Source organism: Cryptomeria japonica, chromosome 3 (assembly GCF_030272615.1).
Source record: "Cryptomeria japonica chromosome 3, Sugi_1.0, whole genome shotgun sequence".
Classification (NCBI taxonomy): Eukaryota; Viridiplantae; Streptophyta; class Pinopsida; order Cupressales; family Cupressaceae; genus Cryptomeria; species Cryptomeria japonica.
Window position 1 is genome coordinate 174,388,261 of NC_081407.1, and position 12,622 is coordinate 174,400,882.

The following is a 12,622-nucleotide window of genomic DNA, read 5'->3' on the forward strand; positions in this document are numbered from 1 at the left end:
AAAATCAAAATTAAAATTGAATTTGAATTTTGAAATTTTAAGAAGAAGATCAACATCTAGAAACAATTTCATATTCATGAAAAAAAAAACTTAAAACAATGGAACGATAAATTTTTTTAATAATAAATATATAAAGAAAAATAAAATAATATACCAGACTATTAATGGGCCTTTATGGGCTAATCCATTTGCACAAAAGAAGCAAGGGGTTGAATGGATAAAGCCAAAAGCATGATGGAATAAAATTAATTTCGATGGTACATCTAGGGGTTAACCAGGGCCATCTGGAGCAGGGTGTGTGCCTAGGGACGAACAAGGCAACTTACTAGCTATTAGAGCTCAGAAGCTCAAGGAAGGGGTGAACAATGAAGCTGAAGTTGGTGGTCACACTGGCAAGTAAACTTTTGATATCCAATTTGCATTTGGAGGGAGATTCACAAATTATAGTTAATGGAATTATAAAAGGTGAAACATTGAATTAGAAAATCAACAAACTAATAAAAAATATTAAGGAAAAGTTAAACAAGTTTCAAAATTTGAAAGTCACCCATGTTAGAAGGGATGAAAGTAAGGTGACAAACACCTTATCGAAATGGGCAACATCACTAGATGTAGGTAATGATAATATATGGTAGTTGGATTTACGAAACCTATAATTTGAGGCTTGGGAGATATGACAAGGAGATCGAAGTGATGCGGTTTAAAGGATGAGAATGAACAAGTGTCCAATGTATTAGGTTATTTGTGAGAGATTTGTGGTATGAAGTGGAGTTTTTATTATAGTTGCAAATGCTCATTGAATTTGGTCCGGGCATTGAAAGCTTTCTTTCTAAGGAGATAGAAAGTAGGACATATTTTACTCGAGGTGGGAGGCAAAGAGCTCAGAGACATTGTGGTATTATGCAGAGATTGGGTAGAAGGAAGAATAGAGGCCACGTTTAGCCTCTGGTCAAGGAAAAGACATATTTCGTTTATGGGGAAGATCATGAAATTGAGAATGAGGAATATTTCCAAATTCGATGACCCTATGTTTTACCAGATGATCAAAATGCTCCTAGGGGACACCTTTGTGAAAGTGGAGCATAAATATTGCTCCAATGTAGACATTTCATCCATGGTGCTTGCTTAGTATTTAGAATTGGACATGAAGGAGGAAGCTTAGTGAGTTATGGAGTCTCGTGTTAAAATGGAGTGGAGCTTGGGGTTAGGTGCATTCATTAGTATGACAAAACTGAGAGAAGGTTTCATTGCAAGTGACAAATAGATGTGGGTTGTAGACTACACTCCTTTGCTTAGGCCTTTCATGGTGTGGAGCTCATAAAAGACCAACAAGAAGAGGTAATTATTGATTAACTTTTGTTTCATCAAGAAATACATTCAAAAAAGGAAGAAAGAAAAACAAACCAAGAACGTAGATGGCCCAAAGTCAAAGAACAAGAAGTTTAAGTTTGCTAAAGAAGATTTATGGGTGTCAAGGATAGATGGGGATTGAAGCATAGTTTTTTAGGAATTGTCATTTGCAATTTTTTTTGATTTCAAAGAATATTTGTAATGCTTATATGTTAAACACACAACTTAAATCGAAAATGACTTGGTTATGGGAATTTCTCCATGAAAAAGAGTTAAAACACGTGGTCGGTCTCATTAAGCGAACGAGATGAAAGGCGATCGCCGAAGGCTCCATTATTAGTCGTTCTCCTCGATACAGTCAGCACATAGAGGACTCCTTTTATTCGTTTTATTTGGGATTCGCTCTTTTAGGTAAAGGTTGCGTTCATCTATCAGATTGCATCCCCGTCTCAGGAAGTAGAGAAAGAGGGATGAGCGCGCAGGAAGCAGCAGACATGGAGGCGGAGTCTTACAGGAAAGACACGCGAAGAAAGAGAGCCGAAGATGACACAGATGAGTCCTCCAAGCGACACAAGCATCATCATCACAAGGACAAGGACAAGGACAAGGACAAGGAAAAAGATAAGGATAAACACAGGCATCACCACCGCCACCACAAGCACAAACACCACCACCACAAAAAACAACGCGGGGCCGAGACTGAGAATAATCTTGCAGACGGAATGGAAAAAGAACAAGGGTTTCGATTTACTAGGGTTTCTGCTCATGATGATGATGAGAAGGAAGAAGGAGAAATTGTGGAAGACGAAGAAGAAGACGGAGGAAAACCCGTCCTTTCCGAGATCGAGTCCGGGGAAATACAGCCTGATGAGGCCGCTTCAATCTTCACAGGGTTTGAGTCAGCATCACTTAAGGTACCTTTTCCTTTTTTTTAAAAATAAATTTTGTGCCCCTAGTATTAGATCTTTTTTCGAAAGCCCCCAATTTTTATGTTCGACTTGCAGCTAGGTATGGTTAATTTCTATTATGTTTTTCAGGGCTAATAATTTATTGTTACTGTAGGAAATTGAGTTTACATTGCCATCTGCTTTGTTACTAATCACTAAGTTTCTGTGGCCGTATCAGTGAAGCGACTTTGCGAACAATTCGTTTTTTATTTTCATTTCGTTCGAATGAGATTCCAATATTTTGGAGAGTCTTGGTTCGTAACCATGACAATAATGGTAGTATATTCCGTACGAGTCACGTCCGGACCACAACCCTAAATGGTACCATACATTCGAATTTTAACTTAGAAGGGTCAAATGATTAGTCCAAGTATAAAAATCCCAAGGGGTTTCATGGTGTAGCCCGATGTTCATTTCACGAGGAGAAGTGAACACATGATGTCACTGGATAATATATCATTTTCCAGTGAAGAAGGTCCAATGCTAGTCCTTGATGTTTTTCACTATGAGATGACCCTTAGTTGTGGCATCAAAGCGAAGTGTAATCTGCAAGGCAAAATTGCCTGTGGAGCCTGTTGAATTTCAGTTATACAGACTTATTATTTGTTTGTTTTGACCCACATTAACCTTTTGTTTGAGCAATTGGTTATATTATGAATGCCCTCAAATCTCGAAAAGTGCTATCTTTTAAGCTAAATCTGTACACAGCACACACACACTCATATAAATTAAACAGAGGATTCAATACTTGGTGGGAACTGCAAAGTGAAGTCCTAACACACAACCACTATAACCTCATCTGCATGAGCTGCCCTTGCGAGCGTCATCCATGTTTTCCAACAGCTTGACTATCCAGTCCACCTCTGAGTGCTTAGATCTGCACATATTTGCCTTTTTATTTGGTCCTGAAATTTATCTCAAGTAATATTGAAGTTGTCTCAACATTTTGCTGCTGCTATTTTCTTGTTCACTATCACTATAATCAATCTTTATTGGGGTTATCAAACTCCAATTTAAATCAAGTGGATAGAAAGAGTTTTGTTTTTGGCTTAAGCATTTTCAACAAAAAATGTTCAAAATTAACAAGCCTCTAAAATTATTTCTTGAATCAATCTTAAAGAAATTTAGTTCTTTGTAGTTGATACACTTTGTTTGGTTTATCTGTAAGTACAAGTTGGTTTTGAGATACATTAGAACTCTGTAATAATGTCTGCTGTTCTCGAAGTCTCTGCCAGTAATAGTTTTATTGAACTCTCACATTAACTAAATTTGGTCAAAGCTGTGGTGATCCTGTGTTCCCATTGTTCTTTCTAACCTTAGCTAAATCTGCACAAATTTGTGGTGCACTTAATTCTTTTTACCAGCATGTGTATTTGTAATTCAGTTGCTGTTCTGTCTAATGACGTCAGTTGCATTATAAGAACAATTTTCTATTTGCAGGGATCTAGCAGGCTCACACACCAAATGCCAGAATCAAAAGATAGATGTGGTGAGGTTGAGAATGGATTTACAGTCATTTCAGAGTTTTCTGAAAAAAATGTAATTGAGAGTTACAGCAAGTCTTCAAATAACAGTGATGTTGAGATGGTCCTCGTTGAAAAGAGAAAGGACGTGCATTTAAAAGATAGAAATGGAAGAAGTGATAATCTGGTAGGGAAATTTGACAAATATGATGGAATTAAAGGTGAAAAGTATTGTAAAGTTGACTCAAAGTCTGACAGATTTGATAGAAGTAAGATGACAATTATGGGTGATCAGCGTACCAACCAGGTTTCTAGGGAAATTCAAATATCTGAAGATGGTAATGGACAGTTCTGTAGGAGTCAGCCACCCTCTGAGGGAACAAAGGCTAGTACCATCAGAGATGACAGGAAGCTTATAGCAGAGCAAAATGATGCCATTCGAGAGGATGAGTTAAAGCATTTGAATCGCCAACCTTATTCAAGGCATAGAAAAGAGACTCTGTCAGAGAGCATGGATACAAACACTCAACGTGGCCATGCAGGGAGTGGGGATGGTGGCAAAGTTGGAGACAATGAAACAAATCACAGTAAATTGCGTTCTATAGATGACCACAACAAGGAGGGGTATTCTGCATCCGCATCCACGTTAGAGGTTACTGAAAAGGAGAGATATAGAAGACAGAGGCATTCTCCATCTCCTTCAAAAGATATTGAAAAGGATTGGAATCACAAACAAGACCATTTGATATCTCATTTGAAATATACTGAAAATGAGAGACAAATTAGGCAAGGAGATAAATCAAAATTTCTGTCTAAAGATACACAAAGAGATAGACAAACCAAACGGGGCTGTTCACAATCTCCATTAAGAGATAGTGACAAAGAGAGACAATGGCAACAAATTGGTGTTGACTGCAAAGAGGTTGTAAAGGATCTCAAATATTATACCCAGCCCCAGTCACCAGGTGCTAAAAATGACATTGAGGATGATCATAGAGACCATGAGTACAAAGAAAGATACCATGAAAGGAGGAGTTCAAAGTCTCGAGACATCAATAAAGACAAGCCATTGGAAAGGGACAGATCAAGATCTCCTGAAATTGCAGGAGATAAGCAGCGGGGTAAGGGCCCATCTCCTTCATATGACAGGTATAGAGATAAGGGCCAACCTTTTTCTCGTGATGGGTATAGAGATAAGGGCCGATCTCCATCCCGGGATAGATATAGAGACAGGGTGCAATCTCCTTCTCATGACAGGTATAGAGAGAGGTTGCCATCTCTTTCTCGTGATAGTTATAGAGATAGGGGTCGGTCCATTTCTTGTGACAGGAATAGAGACAAGGGTCGGTCCATTTCTCGTGACAGGAATAGAAACAGGGGTCGGTCCATTTCTCGTGACAGGATTCGAGACAGGGGTCAGTCCATTTCTCGTGACAGGAATAGAGATAGGGGTCGGTCAATTTCTCATGACAGGAATAGAGAGAGGGGCTATGGTGCAAAGCGTTCAAGGTCTCGGGAAGTAAGGGATCAGTATTCTGATTTGCGAGAGAGAGTGTGGGCTTCTGAGGAAGTCAGGAAAACATCCAGATCTCGTGAGAGGGAGATGAAGCGGAGTAGAAGCAGCCGGGATCGTGGTCAGCGGGATAGAAGATCAAATTCAAGAGAATTCTCAAGAGCTGGTAGAAATGATGACCGTTATGACAGATATCATAGATACGGTCATGAAAGACAATCAGACAAAGACAAACAAAGAGACAGAACAATGGAAAGAGAGCGTATTTCAAAGTATCAAGAATCAACACGGGATTTTAAAGAGGAGAAAGAAAGAAATAGGTGGGTAAATTTTTGTTCTTTCAGCTTTTTTTGAATTTGTACACTTTATATTGGGGTTCCCTTCTTGATTTGCACAGAAGCTTCACTAAAATTGTTTTTATAGGGAGGAGGAGAATCAAGAAGAATACCAGGAGAGAGTTTTATTGCAACTTGCGGAGCAAGAAGAGGATGATGTTGAAAAAATTAAAGAGGAAAGCAGGAAGAGGAGACAGGCAATTTTAGAAAAGTACAGACAACAGAATCAGCAGACAATGATAAATGAAGAAGCAGGCCAAGGTGCTGGTAAAGGTATTTATCTTTTATTGGTGAAATTATCTTTTAACTATGTTTTATTGGTAAAATTATCTTTTAACTATGTTTTATAGTTAAAATTATCTTTTAACTATGTTTTATCTGTGAATGTATTTTATTTTTTAGAGGAAAGATATGGCAGAAAAGTGTGATTATTTTTACTTTCAGAATGAATGTAATTCAAATGTTTAACTTGCAACAGATGCCAATAGATCTACTTCAGATAATTTTCCAGAGACAAACACAGCTGCAACACTGATATCAATTAGACAGTCAGAACAGATCACTGGACATGCTGACAATGGACAGGATGGGAGTGATATTTTTGTACCCGATTCAACCTTTTCTGTTGGAAAAGACTCTCCACAAAATGGGATACAGCCAGCAGAGAAAACATTGGGTACTGGTGCTTTAGGTGAAGGCTCTCCAAAGGTCAGTGTGCTTGCACGTATGGAGCAGTTTCTCTTGTTAATTTCTCTAAACTTAAGAAATGTTATACTATTTGTGGAAAGGATTACCTTTTTGCATGAAATCATGACCGTGGAACTTATTATTTTATGAAATTAATCCTGGATGATTTAGAATGTGTTTCTTCCATGTCTTAATTTTGTGTGCATGCCATAATTGTTCAGTTGCATGTGGACACTCATTTTTTGCTACAGTAATTATGGAAATGACAACTTTTTTTTTTGGTTTCAGAGTGAGGTGGCTGCAGACATGTTTAGTGATGACATCTTTGGAGAGTCTCCAGCAAAAATACGTAAACCGGTAATATCAATATTATAGCATTTTGTTTGTTAAGATTAAATTACAAATTATTGTCTTTACACACATGTATAAACATATGTTTGAGTAAATGAAATAGCAATCTTGTCTTGTAAGTATGAGAAATTATACGGCATTGCGCACAAACATGATTACTTGAATTGCTGCATATATTGATATGAGATTTTAGATGATGTTAAATTGTTTTTGTCTACAATGCCACTATTGCATATATTTTGTCCTCATTATTCATATATTTTACTTGCTTCAGGCTAGAGGAGATGGCTTAACTGTTGATACAAGTGGTCTTCATGACAACTGGGATGATGCAGAAGGATATTATAGTGAGTTTATTTTGTTGGAGCGATCAAGGCCAATTTTAATAGATGCATTTTTTATATACAGTTAAAATTGATGATCCATTTATCTTAAACGTGTTTTGGAACTTTGGACAATTTGCTTGGTCTACAAACAAAAGTAACTTGGTATAACTAATTGGTATTTGACTTCCAGGTTATCGTATAGGGGAGGTCCTTGATGGTCGCTATGAAATCATAGCAGCTCATGGGAAAGGTGTGTTTTCAAGTGTTGTTCGTACAAAGGATCTTAAGGCTGGGAAGGGAGAGCCTGAAGAGATTGCAATTAAAATTATTCGAAATAATGACACGATGTAAGTGTGTCTTTTCCACTTTCAGCCGAACAACTTAATTAGTAGATTTGGTCCTGTTCATATTTAATTTGTGTCAATCCTTTGCTCCACAGGTATAAAGCAGGACAAGAAGAACTAATAATATTGAAAAAACTGGCTGGTGCTGACCCTGAAGATAAACGTCACTGTGTCAGATTTCTTTCCAGCTTTAAGTATAGGAATCATCTTTGTTTAGTATTTGAGTCTTTGCACATGAATCTTCGAGAGGTTCTTAAGAAATTTGGTCGCAATATTGGTCTTAAATTGACTGCAGTGCGAGCGTATGCAAAGCAATTGTTTATTGCTTTAAAGCATCTGAAGAACTGTGGAGTTTTGCACTGTGACATCAAACCTGATAATATGCTGGTATGATATTATTCATTCTGTATGGCTATTTTAAAAAAATGGTTCAATCAAATCGAATTTTTATTCTAGCTTAAGGTTTGTGTTAATTTACCTTTTTTCTAACCACTTGGCAGGTAAATGAAGCAAAGAATGTTTTGAAGCTTTGTGATTTTGGGAATGCAATGTTTGCTGGTAAAAATGAGATTACACCTTACCTTGTGAGTCGCTTCTATCGTGCCCCTGAAATAAGTAAGTTCTTGCTCTCCTCTAATTTGTATGTACTCTTTTTTGCAAATAATAAATTGTGGGTACTGCTTCATGTGGTTGGCTTCATGCTGTTTTTTTGCTCTTTCGTAATTCTTTCTTGTATGGATCTGTAGGCATCATATCAGTAGTTTAATATGTTGTGATTGGTTTTGAAAAGCTTACTAAGTTTTTTGATGTTATTGCAGTTCTAGGTTTACCTTATGACCATGCCATGGACATGTGGTCAGTTGGTTGCTGCTTGTTTGAGCTTTATCTTGGAAAGGTTCTCTTCCCAGGCCCAACAAACAATGATATGCTTAGGCTTCACATGGAGCTGAAGGGTCCCTTCCCAAAGAAGATGCTGAGGAAGGTGAGAACAATTACATTTAATAAAATTATGTGGTATAATTTGCATCAAATCTGGGTTTCCCCTTTCAATCAAGTGTTCTTAACAGACTCTAACTCCGGGTTGACAGGTGGAGTACTAAGCAGTCAGTGAAGCAATAGGCAAGTTGCTTTTTCTTATTGATGAGATGTGTGTTAGACTGAAGGGCGTGTGTTAATGTGTCTATCTTTCTTTTGTGGTTATTATAACATAAATTTTTAATGGAATTATAACAGATAGAACAGGGCTCTAGGCAGATTAACTAGAGTTTAGGCTACATGCACGTCTAACTGAACTATAAACAAAGATCCAAAAGCAAAGATAATTGACATATTACAAACACAAAACATGGAATCTGTTTCCATAGATAAATAACTTGCCATTGACCATTAGAATCAACCATATCACGAGCATATTTTCCTAGATCAGAGTATTTGGCCACCACTCTATTATTTATGAAAGGTTTTCTTAAGGCTATCAACTTGCATTTTTAAATGCTTCACCACCTATTCTGTCAATTGTATTTTTTATTCCCTTTGCTTGCCTCCAATTGGAGTTGTGATACTACGTGAATATGCCTTACTTCAAAGGTTGTTTTATATATCTTCTCATAGCCCTATAATTTGGTATGAGATGACTGAAAAAGATTTTGAGAGGATGGCAAGACCTTACAGTTGGAAAATACTTACTCTGATCTGGATAGCTATCACTGATTCTGCTCAGTGATTCTTTTTCCTTTGCTTGCCTCCAACTGGAGAGGTAGTATTATGTGAATATCAAAAAATGCCTTCAATTTTTTGTTTATATGTATCTTTTCATAGCCCTGGCCCCTATCAGTACAAGATGACCTCTAAGATCATTAGAGGATGTCAGGACCTTACTGTTGGGAGATACTCACACTAATCTGAACAGTTTTCATGGATTCTGCTCAATGATTCCTCTAATTTTCTTTGCTTGTTTCCAACTGGTGAGGCAGTATTATGTGAATGTGCTTACCTATACGGTTTTTTTTACATTTATCATTTCGTACAATCTGCATGCTGATATTCACCTGTGGGGTTAAGGCCTACATGTAGATTCTAATGATAAAAACATCCCAAGTGCTCCCATTATAAATGGATCTGTGCTTGAAACACACGTTCTCTAGTGTCATCTTAAGATAGGAGGGTAGGGGCACTGGTACAGGCGGGGATGCCATACCAATCAGGATTTGTGAGTGACCCAAAACTCGGACTTGGCAAACACACAGGAAAAAGCTCTGCAGAATTATTGAACATTGAAAATTATTCCTAAAAACCTTGCATATTACTGAATTTATGGAACATATTATTGAACATTGAAAGTTTCAAAATTATTCCTAAAAACCTTGCATATTACTGAATTTATGGAACATATTATTGATTTCCTTCATATCTAGATTAAAATTAGAGTTTGATACACATCAAGACTAAAAAGCGAGTTCAAATTTTCAGTATATATGAAATTTAACATTCATATATAAGAAATTTACAAATTTATATATTTCTTCTATGACTAAAGCTGAGAAACGTTTGCTGCTACCTTGTGGGTGTTGTGAAACTGGATGGTATGGGTACATTATGTTCAAAAGGAGCCTGAGGCATAGGAAAAAAAAATGGAACAAAACAATTTGATTAAAGTTCTTAGGCCTGCACTGAAATTATGCGGCTTGCGACCTGCTGTAATCATACCTCACGATTCACCTTTGTGATACTGCTGACTGTTTTCGAGCTTCAGCACTTGACACAAACAAAGAGAAATTTCATTCTATGCCTGAAATGAATCTGTAGGACATGAAAAAAGACCTCCTGAATTTTGCGTTTTAATGTCAGGTTTGTTTTTCTTGCCCTAGTTGTGTCTCAAAGGCGGCGGTTTTACCTGTGAGTTTGGTGTGCGGATGGGAAAATAAAAAACTCATGGCGATTTTGACTGATAACTCAGAGCTGTGTTCTAATGATGACTACTCAATTAGGGTTTGGAATTGTGAGTACTAAGAGTAATCACTGAGTTTTGCAACATTGGTCTCCAGAGATGTGAATACAGGGAAGGAGAAGTGAAGCTTGTCCCAAAGTTACAGTTTTCTGCCCACTAATATTTTCATTGCCTGTGTCTTGTTTCCTGGCATGCTCCAAGAGGGCACTGCTGTTTCAGATTCATATAGGCTTGTTTCAATTAAGTTACAGGCTAAGTCACTGCGTTCGAATTCGAATTCGAGTTCAGTAATCATCAAATTCAGATGAAGTTCGGCAAGAGTAAAAAATTCGGTCAAATGTCCATCGACAATAAATTCACCTTATATAAATATTTTATTTAAGTAATATATCTCATAAATTATCAAAATAGTTTAAGATTGCAAAATAGATTTGAAATCATTATAACATATTAAAAATAAATTTAAGTAATAACTAATAATCAATTAAATATACTAGATATTAATATATAATAAAATTTTATTATAAATTAAAATTCTAAAACAATAAATAAATATCTTCCTTGCATTAAATTTATTTATTGTTTTATTTATAAATAAGGAAGGAAGATTTTAAATTTTTATTTATTTAATAACCTCCTAAAATTTAATAGTCAATTATATATAAATTAAAATTATAAAACAATTAGTAAATTTAATCCTCCTTACATAAAAAAGAAACAATAAATAAATAAAGCATTAATGCAAAGAGGGAAAAAAATCCTTAAAAAAAAACAAAAATCCTAATCGAAGAAGTGCACTGCAACGGGAGGGAAACAGTCGCGGGTGGGCAGGGTCTCTCACAGCGCATGATGGCAGTCAATGGAAATCAAAATATTCTTTGACGATAAAATAAGCCAGCAAAGGGCTATACGGCTTCACTGCAACGGCAGCTAAGGGTCTCACACAGCGCATGATGGCAGGCAATGGAAATCAAAATATTCTTTGACGATAAAATAAGCCAGCAAAGGGTTATACGGCTTCACTGCAACGGCAGCTTGGGTAGGCAGGGCACGTATTATCTCGATGAAAATGCCCATATTTGTTGATTCTGAACAATAAAGTGCCCGCCTTGAAGCAGATGAACGACATGTCACTTTAGCAGCCATGATGGCACCTGCAACCCACTATTGTCTTCAGAAAGAGCGCTAGAAATATTGTAACGAACCCAATCACGCACAACCTTACCACACAAAACGCAGAATTTAGGTTAAAGAATAACGGCGGCTGGTCAGGGGCTCATGCCACAGGAATAGCGGCGGGATGAACAACGAATTTCAAGTGAACTTTATCGAATTTTATTAATTTTTATAGATTCGCTGAATTCCGAACCTGAAGCCAGAAATTCGGCAAATGCGGTGACTTAGGTTACAGGTGTTTTTTTGTGTAGTTAAGGTTGGTTTCTCTTTGGTAAGATGATATCATATGATCAGAGATAAGTAAATCTCATTTTTTAAGTGATGGTTTATAGCATAAATATTGAGGAACAGAAAGAACTCTTCATTCGCAGTTGTTATAGATAAAGTGTCCCTCAGTAGGGTGAAGCCTATGCTTAATCAAATTAAGTAGCTCTTGTGATTTCAGGATGTTCAGTCTTTTGTCATCCTGGTGACATTAGTTCTCAATCTGGGTGTCCCTTTTGTAGTAATTTCTTTGTTTTTGCCAGGTCAGGATTTCAGAAAATTGCATTTAAATCCTTCTTATTAAAGCTCTATAGGTGGATGTTTGTACAGACTGTCAAATATCTATTGTGGCAATAATTTATAAAGGTCTGATAGGTGGATGTTTGTAAAGACTGTCAAATATCTATTGTAGCAATAATTTTTAACATTAGGAGAAAAGATCTGTCACTGTGGCTTTGTTGGAACATGTTTTATATATGTGAATTGTTATTTTAGTAGAGCACCACAATACATAGCTTATTTATCTCTAGTTATTCTTTCTGCTACATATTGGCGGTCCACTTTTTTGTTCTTGCCTTTTATCTTTTGCAAAAGATAATTTTAGCAATATTTAATAGGGAGGGATGTGCATTAATTTTCCTTCATATGCCTGAATTTTTTTGTGTTCTCATAGTTTCTCTACTTGCAAAATAGATAATGTTTGTAATAGATTCCCATATTTGACTTTGACAGGGGAGTTTTACAGATCAACATTTTGATCAGGACTTGAACTTTCATGCCACAGAAGAGGATCCTGTTTCAAAGAAGGTAAATGATTGAATATTTATTGTAGTAATTTATGAATTTTTGATAAGGTATTGGCAGCCTCTTTTTGTTTGTGTGATCGAATCTCTTCCTGGAACTGTACCAAATTAATCTG

The 12,622-nt window shown here is 36.6% G+C and overlaps 1 protein-coding gene across 10 annotated transcripts in view; it reads left to right on the forward strand.

Annotated features, from left to right (window-relative positions):
- The first annotated feature begins 1,667 nt into the window (after positions 1-1,667).
- LOC131029222 (uncharacterized) overlaps positions 1,668-12,622 on the forward strand; it is a 31,032-nt gene continuing 20,077 nt past the window's right edge. For 7 of the 10 annotated variants that reach the window (XR_009371949.1, XR_009371950.1, XR_009102718.2 and 4 more), the window contains exons 1-11: positions 1,670-2,264; positions 3,738-5,593; positions 5,697-5,881; positions 6,087-6,316; positions 6,584-6,652; positions 6,921-6,993; positions 7,163-7,319; positions 7,412-7,703; positions 7,817-7,931; positions 8,135-8,298; positions 12,436-12,510. Coding sequence is in view for 3 of the 10 variants with exons in the window: in XM_057959640.2 (XP_057815623.2) it covers positions 1,821-2,264; positions 3,738-5,593; positions 5,697-5,881; positions 6,087-6,316; positions 6,584-6,652; positions 6,921-6,993; positions 7,163-7,319; positions 7,412-7,703; positions 7,817-7,931; positions 8,135-8,298; positions 12,436-12,510 (3,660 nt within the window). In the remaining 7 variants the exon portion in view is untranslated. Of the gene's footprint in view, positions 2,265-3,737; positions 5,594-5,696; positions 5,882-6,086; positions 6,317-6,583; positions 6,653-6,920; positions 6,994-7,162; positions 7,320-7,411; positions 7,704-7,816; positions 7,932-8,134; positions 8,299-8,404; positions 8,436-12,435; positions 12,511-12,622 lie in introns of those variants that run through there. The other 3 variants (XM_057959642.2, XR_009102724.2, XM_059218140.1) reach the window with 3 other exon arrangements.